Source organism: Pan paniscus, chromosome 23 (assembly GCF_029289425.2).
Source record: "Pan paniscus chromosome 23, NHGRI_mPanPan1-v2.0_pri, whole genome shotgun sequence".
In the NCBI taxonomy this organism is placed as follows: domain Eukaryota; kingdom Metazoa; phylum Chordata; class Mammalia; order Primates; family Hominidae; genus Pan; species Pan paniscus.
The window spans coordinates 60,050,879-60,066,780 of NC_085927.1; the positions used below are offsets into that span (position 1 = coordinate 60,050,879).

General features: G+C 53.1%; 1 protein-coding gene across 4 annotated transcripts in view; it reads left to right on the forward strand.

Annotated features, from left to right (window-relative positions):
- MOV10L1 (Mov10 like RNA helicase 1) overlaps positions 1-15,902 on the forward strand; it is a 70,984-nt gene that overhangs the window by 53,901 nt on the left and 1,181 nt on the right. For all 4 annotated transcript variants that reach the window (XM_055105748.2, XM_055105746.2, XM_055105747.2 and 1 more), the window contains exons 19-24: positions 1,438-1,559; positions 5,003-5,102; positions 6,123-6,287; positions 8,433-8,606; positions 13,445-13,594; positions 15,068-15,175. In XM_055105748.2, coding sequence (XP_054961723.1) covers positions 1,438-1,559; positions 5,003-5,102; positions 6,123-6,287; positions 8,433-8,606; positions 13,445-13,594; positions 15,068-15,175 — 819 coding nt within the window. The remainder of the gene's footprint in view (positions 1-1,437; positions 1,560-5,002; positions 5,103-6,122; positions 6,288-8,432; positions 8,607-13,444; positions 13,595-15,067; positions 15,176-15,902) is intronic.

Genomic DNA, 15,902 nt, shown 5'->3' on the forward strand with positions numbered 1-15,902 from the left:
GCCCTTGGTGCAAGCAGTGGGGTGCACCAGAACCCCTCCCTGGAACGTAGGAAATGCCAAGTGGACAGGGGAGGGCAGGGGTAGGAGGGTGGGCAGAGAGGCGCCACAGAAAGCTGTGTTTGAGAAATGGCTCTGCCATGGGCCCTCCCTCACCGCTAAATGGTGGAGCTTGATTGCTGACTATTTCATCACATTCTCACTCTGTGTGAGTTATCACACCTATTGTGGGCATTCGTAGCATTGTAAAATTATCACATTCCTCTTTTATTTAATCCCCAAACGTCTTGTTACTTTTTAAGTAGTTTTGTTTTGTTGATTTGGTGTTTTTGTTTTTGTTTTGTTTTTTTTTGAGACGGAGTCTCGCTGTGTCGCCCAGGCTGAAGTGCAGTGGCGTGATCTCGGCTCACTGCAAGCTCCGCCTCCCGGGTTCACACCATTCTCTGGCCTCAGCCTCCCAAGTAGCTGGGACTACAGGCACCCGCCACTGCGCCTGGCTAATTTTTTGTATTTTTAGTAGAGATGGAGTTTCACCGTGTTAGCCAGGATGGTCTCGATCTCCTGACCTTGTGATCCGCCCCCCTTGGCCTCCCAAAGTGCTGGGATTACAGGCGTGAGCCACCGTGCCTGGCCTGGTTTGGTTTTAAGTATTCCTTTAAGTTGCTGGTTTGGTTATAGAGCAAAGTATTGCTTTTATTTTTTTTGTTTGTTTGTTTGAGACAGAGTTTTTGCTCTTGTTGCCCAGGCTGGAGTGCAGTGGTGTGATCTTGGCTAACGGCAACCTCCGCCTCCCGGGTTCAAGCAATTCTCCTGCCTCAGCCTCCTAAGTACCTAGGATTACAGGTGTGTGCCACCACATCCAGCTAATTTTGTATTTTTAGTAGAGACAGGGTTTCACCATGTTGGTCAGGCTGGTCACGAACTCCTGATCTCAAGTGATCCACCCGCCTCTGCCTCCCAAAGTGCTGAGATTACAGGCTTTAGCCACTGTGCCCAGCCTGAAATATTGCGTTTAAAAAAGACATTGAAAATAGCTGGGCATGGTGGCATGCGCCTGTAATCCCAGCTACCCGGGAGGCCGAAGCAGGAGAATCGCTTGAACCTGGGAGGCAGAGGTTGCAGTGAGCCGAGATTGCACCATTGCACTCCAGCCTGGGCGACAGAGCAAGACTCCCTCTCTAAATAAACAAACAAACAAACTGAATAGAAAATGTACAAAGTTGTTTTGGGGAAGGATCTGCAGGATTATGTGTTATATTTGTGGCTCTAGAGTTGATAAAACATGGACTGAATTGATAAGGAAGCATGAAATATTTTGAGAAAAAAACCTTAAATCATGACTTAGACGTAACTAAGAAGTGGTACCAGGGCAAGGTTCCCTTTTGGAATTCTGCTTAATAATTGGAGGAGTAAACTAACTCTACGCCTCCTTGCCCCCAGATAGTTATTGACGCCATCAAACCGTATTGCAGAGACGGAGAAGACATCTGGAAAGCCTCACGCTTCCGGATAATCATCACCACATGCAGCAGCTCAGGGCTGTTTTACCAAATAGGAGTGAGGTGAGCCCCGGGCATGGAGCGCGGCATGGGGCCTCCCAGGGCAGAGGTCGGAGTCCTCTCCTAGCTTCCGTCTGAGGGGCGGATGACCCAGAGACTCAGTGCTCAGGGAGGGAGGCAGGGCTGTGGGCGAGAAAGGCTGGTTGGGGAGGGCCGTGCCTGAATGGAGCTGGGGAAGCCGAGACCCCAAGGACTCGAAGGAGCCAGCAGTGGGATGGGCAGGCAGATGGACTGGCCCATGCAGAGGCCCCGCGGTGGGGGAGCACTGAGGTCTCCCCAAAGGAGACTGTAGAGCCAGAGCCTCGTGAGCAGGAACGGCCTGAAAGGGGTGGTGAGGGGGAGGCCTGGAGCCTGGGCCTGGCGGGCTGTGGAGGGGCCTTTGGACTGACCTCTGGTGAGCCGGGAAGCCAGTGAAGGGCTTCTGAGCAGGAGAGTGAGTCTCTTGGAGTGGGCGTGGGGAGGCAGGCTGCCTAGGAAACGGCTGGGCTCTATAAGGTCAGACCCTGGGGGGCCATTTGTGCCCCTGGCGCTGGGGGCTCTTCAGGGGAGACAGGCGGAGGAGATGGATTGTGGGGTGCCGGCTGTCATAGGAGGACCTCCCCTGGGGGCTGGGAGGAAGAGCTTCGAGCCCAGGGAGGCTGAGTGAGGACCAAGGCACTCTCAGACCCCAGTGCAGGGGGGTGGGGTCGGGGAGGCAGCAGGCAGCTCCCTCTCAGTGCATAGAGCCAGACAGTGTCGGGGGCACAGGCTGAGGGTGAGAGAGGGAGAAGCCAGGGCCTCTGAGGGAAGCCCCACCCTCCCTGACGGCCTGGAGACAGGTCGCTCTGAACAGTGTCCAGCGTCACAGTGGTCGTGACCCTCCCTGACAGCCTGGAGACAGGTCACCCTGGACAGTGTCCAGCGTCATGGTGGTCGTGAGGGTGACCACAGGAGGTGGTCCGTCAGCTCCACATGGAGCAAAGGCACAGCCAGCCACGCCTATCACAACGTGTCACGGATGGTTTCATCGGCGCATTTAACTCTCTCACATACATGATGTCCTTTCATCATGAGATTAGTAAAACGTGATTGATGAGACACTTTACATTTTTTTTGGTTCAAGTCTTCAAAATCCACCATGTATTTTATACACTTAGAGCGTGTCAGGTTTCAGACTAGCCACTGTGCGGTGCCCGAGAGCCGTGTGTGGCTACTGGATTGGACAGCACGGATCTGAACAAGAGAGGGATTTTTTTTGTTAATGTGTGTTGATGAGTCAAAGGTCAAGAGCCGAAGAGCCGGTCCTCACTGGGGTGCAGAGGGCTCTTTGGGGGCGGAGCGGGCACTGCATGGACCCTGCACCCTGGAGCTAATGTTCAGGTAGTGGGAGGAGGTGACTGGCTAGGGCAGGCCGCTCTCTCAGAGACACTCTGTGCAGAAGCAGGGAGGGTGTTGCAGCCCAGCTGCAGAGGCCCCACAGGGTTAGTTGGCCACTGGGGGCGGCTGGAGTGGGGAGGGGCACTTCAAAGGGCAAAGAAGTAGCAATGTCATCTGGCAAAAGTGACATTAAATAACTGCAATTAATACAGAATTGAAACCTAAATACTTACATTCTAGGAAAGATACATAATGTTAATTTTTTTCAACAGAAATAGGGACATGAGATGGGGAAGTGGCAGTTTGCTGATTTCCACATCTTTCACTGGGAGGGGTTCACGGTGTCACTTGTGAAATCCGTGTCTTGAGAGTTACACATTGAGACCTGAAGTGAAAGGTGTCAGCTGACCGTGAGTGGCTGCAGGACATGTTGGGCCCAGCACTGCTGTAAGCAGGAGCCCGCCCCCGCACAGGTCTGACCACAGGGTCTCACCCCACAGTGGGACACCTGAGGCTCAGAGGTGATGGATTTGCCCAGCATCTAGGGTTGGAGAGGGGAGATCCTGGAATCAGCAGTGAGAAGGGTAAACGTGGGCTCGACAGTGTGAACGGTGCGGGCCCAAGGTGCGTCCTGTTGAGTGTTGGCGTGGCTCCGGACACTCTCTCTGCCCCATACCTGCTTCCTCAGGCATCAGGACATGTTTCTGCCCCAACAGCATTTCCCCACTGAGGCCTCCTGACCACAGAGCAGAAGCTGCTGGGGTGGGTGAGCCAGGGAAGCCGGGGCACCTGTTCCTCAGCTCATGGCCCCAGGTGGGGTGGCCCCTCTGCACTCTAGAAACAGATCATGTGCCGAGCGAGCTCCTGCTCTCCGCTCAGTCCCACAGCCTTCCCATGCAAGAGTTCCGCAGCTTCTCCTGACAACTCCTTCCCGCAAAATCCCCACCCCGTCCATCAGCAACGCTGTGGACTCTCTGCTCCTGCACCTCCCTTACCTCCCTTGTCACACGGAGAAGGAAGAGCCGGACAGGTACCCGCCAGGAGGGCTGCTCTGTAGCTGGGAACCTCAATGAGTTTGCAGCAGGGGCCAGAATTGTGAGGAGCCATTCTAGAGACCACATTTTCTCTTTTTCTTTTTTCTTTTTTTTTTTATGAGATGGAGTCTTGCTCTGTCGCCCAAGCTGGAGTGCAGTGGTGCGATCTCAGCTCACTGCAAGCTCCGCCTCCCAGGTTCACGCCATTCTCCTGCCTCAGCTTCCCGAGTAGCTGGGACTACAGGCGCCCGCCACCACACCCGGCTAATTTGTTTGTATTTTGAGTAGAGACGGGGTTTCACCGTGTTAGCCAGGATGGTCTCGATCTCCTGACCTCGTGATCCACCCATCTCGTCCTCCCAAAGTGCTGGCATTACAGGCGTGAGCCACTGCGCCCGAGCAACCCCATTTTCTTAATGGTGCCACAGATTGGGAAGTGGCTCCCAGGGCCTCAGCCTATTGGCATGCAGGCCAGGCAGTGCCCAGCTGAGAGTGGCTCACAAGGATGAGTCAGGAGGAAATGAGCGGATGGCAGGAGAGGCCGCCATCTGTGGCCGCCTGCATGGCCAGGCCTGTTCTCAGCGCTTTACAGCGGCCAGTTCAGCTGCTCTCACCTCAGCCGCCTCCTGAGAGACACGTGGGAGGTGGAGGCTCAGAGAGGGGAAGTCAGGACTAGAGCCTGGGCATTTTGATAATGACAGGAGTGAGACGCAGGTGGAGAGCAGGCCAGGAGCCTGCGGCGCTTCTCCTGTGAGCTGCCCCCAGGAGGCGCTCTTGTGTTGCCCATCGCTCCCACCCCTTCTTCCCTCCACATCTCTAGAAATACAGACACTGCGTGCAAAGCACTGGGTGCTGATGTGGCTTAGCAGGCATCTCCTGACACCTGTGGCCTGTCCTCCCTCCAGCCGGGTGACACCCAGACCCCCAGCTCCTGCACACCCCTGGGCAACCCTGCTGTGCCCCCGGGGTGCTGAGCGTGGCTTTGCCAGTGTGTCAGAGGCATCAATTGCTAAAACAATTCGGCAGAAATTACCATTTAGAACATCTTTGCTCTAGAGTTGGGCACTTCACTCACGTGTTTGTGGACGAGGCTGGGCAGGCAAGTGAGCCGGAATGCCTCATTCCTCTGGGGCTGATGTCGGACATCAGTAGCCAGGTAAGTCCCGACTACTGTGTGTGCTGCTTCCTCCTCACCCCGTTCTCCTGAGGGGATGCGGGCTGCAGTCCTACCGGGAACAGTCACAGCTGTACAGGGGTCAGGTGGAAGTGCCAAGGACCCCGAGGTGTTGGGGGCCATGGGTCTTCATTGTACTTTATTCCTTTTGGACTAGAAGTGAATGTCTTGACTCATTTACTTGTAAAATGGAGGTAAGAGCCATTCTAGGTGTTGGGGATACAGCGGTAAAGTCAGGAATGTGGTCCCTGCTCTGGGTGAGCCGGCCGTTCAGTGCCTGGAGGGGCGGACAGGGCCAGTGCTCCTGCATCTGACCCACTTGCCCCTCAGGCTGCCCTGGCCTCCAGCTCTGTGCATCCTCTGTTCTCTGCTCCCACCTGCTTCCTCCCCGGGTGCTTCTGATGGTGGCGTGGGCGTCACCTTGAACTTCCCTGGTTCTCTCACTGTGGCTCATCCAGGCGAGCTCATCCAGTGTCCAGCACTGGACATTTCAGGGTCCTCCTTGGCACCCATCCTAGATGTCTGTCCCAGTCACCAGGCACTGTGGGGCGGAGCATGAAGGTGACGCCTAGGGAGGGAGCAGGGACTGGTCCAGGCAGAGCAGTGGCATAGGGCGGCCTGACCAGGTCAAGGCAACCATGGGCAAGAGGCAAGGGGCAGGTGGGATGGCGGCCAGGGCCAGCCATGCAGAAGCTTCCAGAAGATAGACGGCATCCTTGGGGCTCTTACCACTTTGAGAGATTCGCAGGAGAGAAAACCAGGCTGCAAAAGCCGGGCAGATGGCAGGACTTCGGGGAGGCAGATGGCAGGACTTCAGGGGGAAGCGGGGAGAGACGGCTCCAAGCCCTGTCGGCATTCCCTGGTCTCCCAGTCCCTCCCGTCGTCCCCTGCAGCAAGAGTGAGCATGGGGCCGTCCTGCGCACAGCCCCATTCCCACCTGAGCCCGTAGGAGTGGCAGCGGCACCCTCCCTGCATGAGCTGAGACGGGCCCTCTGTGTGCAGATCGTGCTGGCAGGAGACCCCATGCAGCTCGGCCCAGTCATTAAGTCCAGACTCGCCATGGCCTATGGGCTGAACGTGTCCTTGTTGGAACGGCTGATGTCTCGACCCGCGTACCAGAGGGACGAAAATGCTTTCGGTGCTTGTGGCGCACATAACCCCCTGTTGGTGAGTCACAGACTCCAGCGCGTTCAGGTCCCCAGCTAAGCAGACACAGGCTCCGGGGCAGTCGAGCAGCTCACTCTTCTGTCCACCTGAGTCATCTCCATCCGTGGGCAGAGTGCAGGGGAGCACCCACCACAGCACCTCCCCCGTCAGCAGAAACTGCAGCCTGGTGCTGATGGCTGAGACTCTGGGGTCAGATACAGTAAAATAAGTTAAAATCTGTGTTACTCTGTTAACGTTAAGAAAAGCAGGAAATAACTTTTGTGACTTAAAAAGCCTGCCCTAGAGTGACTGCAGGCAGTGTCTCCTCAGTGGTCTCTGACCCCAATGTCCCACTGAAGTGCAGGTCTGGGCTGTCAGCCAACCTTGTACCAAATTCTGAGGGATGGGCTTTGGGATTTGCATCTTTGGAGCCCCCAGCACACTGAGCTTGGGCCTCCAGGGCCCATCATTAAACAGTGAACCAAGTAGCCTCAGTTTGTAAGCCCCTGTAGCCCACAGAAGAACAGTCTCCATCTGATTCCCATTGCCAGTATTAACATCAATAGAAAATGAGGGGCAGTTACCATGGGCAGACTTTCAGGGAAAAGGACTGGACCCCATTCTTGGTTGTCAAGGGTAGGGAGCAGGTGGGGGTCTTCAGGCCAAGGAAGGCCTCATGAGGGACTACCCGCAAGACAGGTACCGGCTGTGCCAGGAGGCCATGAAACTGCCCCCAGGAAGATGGCCGGCCGTGAGCAGCTGCTGGGCCCAGAGGGCGCCTGAGAGCTCTGCTGTCCCCCGGAGGTTCGCCTCATCCTCCAGTGCCGCTGTGCGCCTGCACCCGCTAGCTGCTTTGCTGGAGGTGTGGGTGCAGGTGACGTGGCTGCAGCAGGAGAGACCAGCACGCTGCCGTCCCCACCACACAGCCTTCAGGGCAGGTGCATGCAGCACAGGGCCACAGGTACAGAAAGACCCTGCCGCACGGGAGGTGAAGGCCTTGTCCTGTGTGGGGCCTGGGCAGTGTCCTGCACCCTCCAACCAGAGCGGCTGCCACAGTGACCCCAGGAGGCTGCATGCTTCCTTTCTCTTCCCCAGCAGCTGCCCATGTCCAGCTAAGGCAGAGGTGCCATGACTCTAGATCACATTTGGAGTTTGGAGTAGCACGTTGGAGGCTGGACACATTGTAGTTAGGCTTGACAGAGTCAGGAGGACTCACGGGGCCAATCATGGCATTCTCGTGCCAGTGTCATCTGGCGAGTAACAGACAGCACTGCAGGAACACAGGTTTTCACCAACAGGGGCTTTGTTAACTCATCCCAAGGAGGGAGAGCCCTAGGCTTGTTCTCCCCAGCAGTGTCTCCCCGAGGGACAGTCAGTGACAGGAGGGCAGAGGGTGCAGCATTGCATAGAAAGGACGGCTCCCCGCGGCACAGACGCAGCGAGTCTTCATGCCAACACATGGGTCACGTGATGAGCAGGGTCAAGACTGAGCATTGCTCTGACTGGTTGAACTCCTGTAGTCGCTGGAGACCCTCTCTGGCTGCTTACACCAGCACCAGGGGAAGAGCACCTGCCCTGAGTGAGCTTCCCGAGCAAGTTGGAGGCAGACAGTAAAGGTGTCCCATGTACTGGTGATATCACAGTCACCCTCAGCCGCATCAGTGAAGTCACAGCCAGGCCCGCCCAGGGCTGGCCATGCCCCCAGAGTCACAGTGTCTATGCTCTCCTGGCCCAGGGGCCCAGGAGCTCTTCCTTCCCTGTGGCCAAGCGGAGGCAGGGCTGTGTGGGCCAACAAGATGCTGTTTCCAGGGTGAAGCTCTCAGCACACGAGGGAGGCATCCACCTGCCCTCCACCCGGCTGCTGGGTTCCAGGTGGCAGGAGCCCTTTAAGAGCCCCTCAGCGGCACCCAGACCCAGGAGAGGAACAGAGGGCAGCCGTCACACCCTTTTCTTCCTGATGTTTCCATTTTCTATTCAGATGGACCCTTGGCTTGACCATCATCCAAGGGCTTGGTCTGGGGGCAGGCGACACACAGGGGCGCAGGAGCAGAGTCAGGCTTGGAAGTCAGGCAGGCCTCACGTTTGCTGTGCAAAGCCGCTTTTCGTTCGACAGAAACTGTGCCGGGTACCACCTTCCCCTTGTGACCCATCACCATCTCCTCGCAGGTCACAAAGCTGGTGAAGAACTACCGGTCCCACGAGGCCCTGCTGACGCTGCCCTCACGGCTGTTCTACCACAGGGAACTCGAGGTCTGTGCGGACCCCACAGTGGTGACCTCCTTGCTGGGCTGGGAGAAGTTGCCTAAGAAAGGCTTCCCTCTCATCTTCCATGGTGTGCGGGTGAGTTGTGTCTTGAATCCGTTGGTGACCGTGTGGGGTAAGGACAGTATGGCAGGAGGTCCTTCCTCCCAGGTGAGGCTCTGTCACCTGCCTGTGGCGGGGCAGATGTTCTGCTGGTCTCCAGAGAGTGAAAAGCCATCGGGGGCTTGTGCCCCCCAAGATGGATGCTGACTTCTCCTGCCAGATGAGTTGTGCCTGGCACCAAGGAGGCATCACGGACACCACTCTCAGGTGGTCACAGCAGACAAGCACTGGGCTCCAAGAGAAGCGAAGCTGCCCAGTGAGCTCTGGAGGGCCTGGGGAAGCTCGCAGGGCCGTGTGGCTGGGGACGCCCCAGGGCCGCAGGAAGCTCCCAGAGGCCACCACCGCCTCCCTCCCGGTGCTTCCCTCGAGGGTTGGAGCTGTCAGGAGAGAGCCCGGCAGGGAAGGCAGCAGCTGCGAGCCCGAGCCGTGCGCCTGGGGCCTGAGGAGTGACGGGCCACCACCCCCTCTCCAAGGCCTCGCAGAGGGACAGAGTTTGATGCTGAGTGACCAAGCAAAATTACAAGCATTCACTAAAATGAGATAGTTTGTATTAGGAGTTTAGTTAGAGCAGAAATCAAGTTTTGCATTAACCCCCTGCCCCAGAAGAAGGGGCATTCAAGGTATCTGCAGTGAGGGCTGCACCCGGGCCACACGGGGAACCCTGGTGCCAGTGCCCCTTCCATGCCACGGGCCCCGGAGGACAGGGGTCCAGGTTACACCATTTGGCTGCCTTGGGGCCTCTGCATTCCATGCCCTACCCAGCAGTGGCCCCCAGTTGCTCTTCGTAAGTTCCTGAGGGAGAAAATCTGTCTGTGATCTGTCCAAAGTGGTGGGATGGGATATGTGTATGGCGGCTGTGAGGTTCTCACATTTGGAAAGAAGGGGTCCTGAGGAGAATCTGCAGTGAGCTGGACACCTCAAGACATGGTGCACTCCGAGGCGGGTCCCTCCCCAGCAGTGGTCTCCTGCCATCTGTCCTGCTAGCTCTGCCCATCCTCAGAAGCTTTCCTGGGTATCAGGAAAACACATTAGTGGCCAGGCACAGGGGCTCACCTGTAACCCCAGCACTTTGGGAGGCTGAGGCAGGAGGATTGCTTGAGCCTAGGAGTTCAAGATTAGCCTGGGCAACATAGTGAAACTCCCATCTCTTAAAAAAAAAAATTTTTTTTTTTTAAATTAGCTGAGCATGGTGGCATGTGCCTTTGGTCCCGGCTACTTGGGAGGCTGAGGCAGAAGGATTGCTTGAGCCCAGGAGATTGAGGCTACAGTGAGCTATGATTGCACCACTGTACCCCAGCCCAGGCGACAGAGTGAGACCCTGACTCTAAAAACTATATAAATAAATATAAATAAATGCATGGAGGCTGTCACTCAGCAGCTCTGTGTCCTGGCCTAGGATCTGTCCACCTGGTAGGCCGTGGCGGAGAAGAGTCATGAAGCCTCTCGTTCTCGTTGTGCTCCTCATCAAATTATCCTTGGGTTTCTGATCGTTCTTGTCTTACGAATTTTAACTGCTGTGTTTCATGCATGTAATTTATCACTGCTTTATCTTCCTCATTATGTAATATCCTTCCATACTGTCATGTGTATTAGTCTTAAATTCCACCTCGTAATATTAACATTGCCACTTTTTTCTTTTTACCTGGTATGTCTTTGCCCTCTTCATTTTTTATTGTTGTATTTCTTAGGAGCAGCTAGGTTTTTATATTTAATCCATTTTGGGAGTCAGTTTGCTTTTAGTGACATAAATCAGCCCAGTCTGTAGTGATTTCACATGATTTCTTCTTTATCTTTCTTAGTCATTTTATTTCCTGATTTTTTCTAGTTGATTGGTTGCTATTCATTGAATTGTTTCTCAGTTTAGAAGTTTCTGCTATAAGTTTCCATCCCATTAATCTTTTAAGTTTCTTCAGTCATTTATTATTTACAATAAATGAGTAAGTTAATGGTTTAACAACAACAGCAAAATTAATTCTTACTGCTTTATCCGGTGGTCACTTTTTTGGGGTTTGTTTTGTGGTTTTTTTTTTTTTTTTTTTTGAGACAAGAGTTTTGCTCTTTCACCCCAGCTGGGGTGCAGTGGCGCCAATCTCGGCTCACTGCAACCTCCGCCTTCCAGGTTCAAGCGATTCTCATGTCTCAGCCTCCCAAGTAGCTGGGACTACAGGCGCCTGCCACCACGTCCAGCTAATTTTTGTATTTTTACTGCTTTATCTGGTGGTGACTTTTTGGGGTTTTTGTTTGTCTATCTGTTCTGTTTTGAGACAGGGTTTTGTTCTGTCACCCTGGCTGGAGTGCAGTGGTGCAATCTTGGCTCACTGCAACTTCTGCCTCCCAGTTTCAAGCAATTCTCATGCCTCAGACTCCCAAGGATCTGGGACTACAGGTGCCTGCCACCACGTCCGGCTAATTTTTGTATTTTTAGTAGAGACGGGGTTTCACCATGTTGGCCCAGCTGGTCTCGAACTCCTGACCTCATGATCTGCCCGCCTTGGCCTCCCAAAGTACTGGGATTACAGGCGTGAGCCACCACACCCCGCCTGGTGGTCACTTTTTTAAATTCTAGGGCCGGACGTGGGAGGCCAAGGCAGGCAGATTGCTTGAGCCCAGGAGTTCAAGAACAGCCAGGACAACATAGCAAGACCCTGTCTCTACAAAAAATACAAAAATTATCCGGGCATGGTGGTGCACTCTTGTAGTCCCAGCTACTCAGGAGGCTGAGGTGGGAGGATCACCTGAGCCTGGGGAGGTTGAGGTTGCAGTGAACTGTGATCATGCCCTGGCACTTTAGTCTGGGCGACAGAGTGAAACCCTGTCTCATTCATTCATTCATTCATAAATAAATGTACACATAATATAAAATTTGTCATGTTAAAAACTTTTTTTTTTTTTAGACAGTTGTCTCACTCTGTCACCCAGGCTGGAGTACGGTGGCATGATCTTGGCTCACTGCAACCTCCGCCTCCCATGTTCAAGCAGTTCTCATGCCTCAGCCTCCCAAGCAGCTGGGACTACAGGCATGCCCCACCACGCCCAGCTAATTTTTGTATTTTTAGTAGAGACGGGGGTTTCACCATGTTGGCCAGGCTGATCTCGAACTCTTGACCTCAAGTGATCTGCCCACCTCGGCCTCCCAAAGTGCTGGGATTACAGGCGTGAGCCACCGCGCCTGGACTCCATTTTTAAGTGTAAAGTTTAATAGTGTTAAGTATATTCACATTGTTTTGCAGTCTCCAGAACTTCTATCTTGCAGTATTAAAATTCTATACCCATGAAACAGTAACTTTCTTCCCTGCAGCGCCTAGCAGCCACCATTCTACTTTCTGACTGTATGAATTCAGCTGTTCTAGGTACTTCATACAAGTGGAATTAATCATGGAGTGTTTGTCCTTCTGTGACCGGCTTATTGCACTGAGCATCATGTCCTCAAGGTTCATCCATGTTGTGGTGTGTGTCATAATTTCCTCCCTTTTGGGGGCTGAGTAGCATTGTATTGTGTGTATACACCATACTTGGCGTATCAGTTCATCTATCAGTGGACACTTGGGCTGCAGACGTTTGACTATGGTAAGTAGTGCTGCTGCAACGGGTGTACAGATATCTATTTGAGACCCTGCTTTCAGTCGTCATGGGTGCATACCCGGAAGTGGAATTGTTGGTAATTCTAGTCTTAATTTTTTGAGAAACCATCATCTTGCTTTCCACAGTAACTGCAGCATTCCACACCCCACCAACAGTGCCGCAGGGTTCCAGTTTCCCCACATCCTCACCACCACTTATTTTCTGGGTTGTTTTATAGTAGCCATCTTAGTGGGAGTGAGGTGTAGCTCGCTGTAGTTTTGATTTGCATTTCCCTAATGATTTGTGACATTGAGCAGCTTTTCATGTACCTGTTGGCCATTTGTATGTCTCCTTTGGAGAATTCAGGTCCTTTGCCCATATTTAATTGGGTCGCTTTTTGTCAGTGAATTTAAGACTTCTCGTAGTTTTGGATATTAACTTCTTATACACTATTTGCAAAGGTTTTCTCCCCCTCCGCAGACTGTCTTTTCACGTTGTTGATTGCGTCTGTCGAGGCCCAGACATTTTCCATTTGGATGTAGTCCAGCATATCCCTTTTAGTTATTGCCAGTGGCTTTGGTGTCGTATCCAAGAAATCATTGCCAAACCCAGTGTCGTGGGGCTTTTTCCCTGTTTTCCTCCAAGAATTTTATGGATTTAGGTCTTGGGTTTAAATCTTCGATCCACCTTGAGTTTCCGTTTCCAGGTGGTGTCAGGTGAGGGTCCGTCTTCATCCTTTCCGTGTGGCTCTCTAGTTTTTCCAGCAGCGTTGGTTGAAAAACTGTCCTGGCACCCTTGTCAGAAGTCATCTGGCCGTATATGCGAGGGTTTATTTCTAAGTTCTCCGTTCTACCCTGTTGATCTATATGTCTGTCTTTTATGTCAGCATATCTCATTAATGTTTTCTAAGGAAGAGTATTTTCAAGATGAGAAGTAGCTATATCAAAGGTCTAATATCAAAAAAAAAAAAAAAAAGATGAGAAATACCAGCCAGCCCTCCACTCCGGGGCTCAGACATGAGTGGCGGACTCGTGTGACCCGTCCTCCTCTGTAGCGTTTAGCATGACTGTGAGCCATTTCATCATTATTTAACATATGCCATCTGCCCTGCTCACATGCAAGTTCTGCACGAGAGCAGGGATTTATTCTGTCATATTCAGTGTGTATTCCCAGCACCGACTTCAGCTCCTGGATTGTAGCCTTCTGGTGAATATTCATGAAGTAAAGTAGGTTTTCTCTCCTCATCAACCCAGGGCAGCGAGGCACGGGAGGGAAAAAGCCCATCGTGGTTCAACCCGGCCGAGGCCGTCCAGGTCCTGCGCTACTGCTGCCTCCTGGCCCAGAGCATCTCCAGTCAGGTGTCTGCCAGCGACATTGGCGTCATCACGCCCTACCGGAAGCAGGTACGCCCTGCCCAGGCACGCCTGGTTCTGTGAGGCCCCTGCAGTCCTGCTCCTTGGCTCCTGCAGCTCCACAGAGGCAGGAACAAGCTCCTTGTGAGCAGCAGCAGGTTTTTAAAGGAGCAGGACTGCACTTGAATGTCGTTCAACATGAGAGGTCACCCAACTGCCATCCATGGGCCAGTTCCAGGCAGCTGCCAGCTTTTCTACGGCCGGAGCCTCGAACAGTTTTTACATTTCTAAATGGTTACATTTATATGTCCCTTGATATTTGGCCCTTTGGGAAAACATTTGCCAACCCCCAGCTCTAATCCAGTGTTTCTCAAAGGGGGCACTTTGGGTATATTTGAATGGGACGCTTCTCATTTCGTATGACTCTGTGATGTGATTATAGGAGAGTTAGCGTCCCCAGGCCCCAGGGGCTGGTCCCAGGAAGCATCTCCACACATTCACAGTGGCTCTGGAGCTCTGGTGGGGACACAGGTGCCTCCCATGCCGAACACCAGGTTTCATTTGTGAAGCATGTGTCCCTGTGGTGTTCACACCACCAAGCAGAACTTGGAAAGAACCCCCAAAATACAGAAGAAAAGGTGAGTCCCCTAGGCCATCACAGTAACAGATCACCTGTACCACGTGTGTGCTGACCGCAGAGCCCGTCAAAGATGTTATGTTTCCTTTTTTCTGACCTCGGGGACTCGAGAGGTGAGTGCTTAGTTCTCCCAGAGGTACAGAGATTACGAAGGCTTATGGAGACAAGTAAGTTGCCAAACATCACACAGCCAGTGTCCTGGTGTCTTAACCTCAGCTTGTAGGTGCCATCCTGCTGAGACATCCAGCTTAGAGCTGCCATCCTCAGCTCTAAGCAGCAGACACGTATCTCGTTTCTCCTGAAGGATTTCCTCCATCCTTGATGTGTGCTTGTGGGGAGGGAGGATTTTCCACATGAAACTTGGCTTTCCTAGTAAGCATTGTCCCCCGTCCCCAGTTTAACTAAAACTGCAATTTGTGTTCTAATCAATTCAGATTAGAAGAAAGCAATAAAAAATTAAAAAACAATATTGCACCTTGGCCAATATTTGGTTTATGCTGTGATGTGTAAAGAGATGGATTTGTACATGCCGGGCGTGGTGGCTCACGCCTGTAATCCCAGCACTTTGGGAGGCCGAGGTAGGCAGATCACAAGGTCAGGAGTTCAAGACCAGCCTGGCCAATATGGTGAAACCCTCTCTCTACTAAAAAATACAAAAAATTACCCAGGCGTGGTGGCATGCACCCATAATCCCAGCTGCTCAGGAGGCTGAGGCAGGAGAATTGCTTGAACCCGGGAGGCAGAGGTTGCAGTGAGCCGAGATCACGCCACTGCACTCCAGCCTGGGTGACAGAGTAAGACTCCGTCTCAAAAAAAAAAAAAAGGAAAAGAAAAGAAATGGATTTGTACAGTGTTATCTTTAGTCTTTCTTTTAATCTGTTCTCAAGGTGGAGAAAATCAGAATTCTTTTGCGTAATGTTGATCTGATGGATATAAAGGTTGGATCAGTAGAGGAGTTTCAAGGACAAGAGTATCTGGTCATCATCATTTCAACCGTAGGTATCCCTGTTCTCCGTGGGGATGGCCAGTCAGGTGCTTGCTGCCCTGGGGGCTCTGAGGGCTTCAGATCTAAAGGGGCAGAGGCTGATTCCCAGCCCAGAGAAGCAGCTGCAGGCGGAGACTCCCTAGGTCCAGGAGCCATCGTAAGCAGTGGCTGTGGGAAGGTCTTTTAAAACAATACTCAAAGACTAAGACACAGGAGAGTAAAGAGAAGGGACCCAGGAAGACATGGTGAATGCCTTGGAGAAGGAGGGACACGAAGTTGGAAGAACAGGCAGCTGAGGAGCAGAGAGTGGGAGGGCAGGTACCCACAGGAGAGCCCCTAAGACCCCGCCATCCAGACAGCCACAAGCGTGAGGGCTCCCTGTCTGCAGATGGAGTGCCGATGAGACCCACCCCTTTCTGCTGCCCTTCCTCCTCCCCCTTCTCCCCCTCCCCCCACCTCCTGTTTCTTTTTTTCTTTTTCTTTTTTTTTTTTTTTTTTGAGATGGCGTCGCTCTGTCACCCAGGCTGGAGTGCAGTGGCGCGATCTCGGCTCACTGCAAGCTCCGCCTCCCGGGTTCACGCCATTCTCCTGCCTCAGCCTCTCGAGTAGCTGGGACTACAGGCGCCCGCCACCATGCCCAGCTAATTTTTTTTTTTGTATTTTTAGTAGAGACAGGGTTTCACCATGTTAGCCAAGATAGTCTCGATCTGACCTCGTGATCCTCCCGCCTCGGCCTC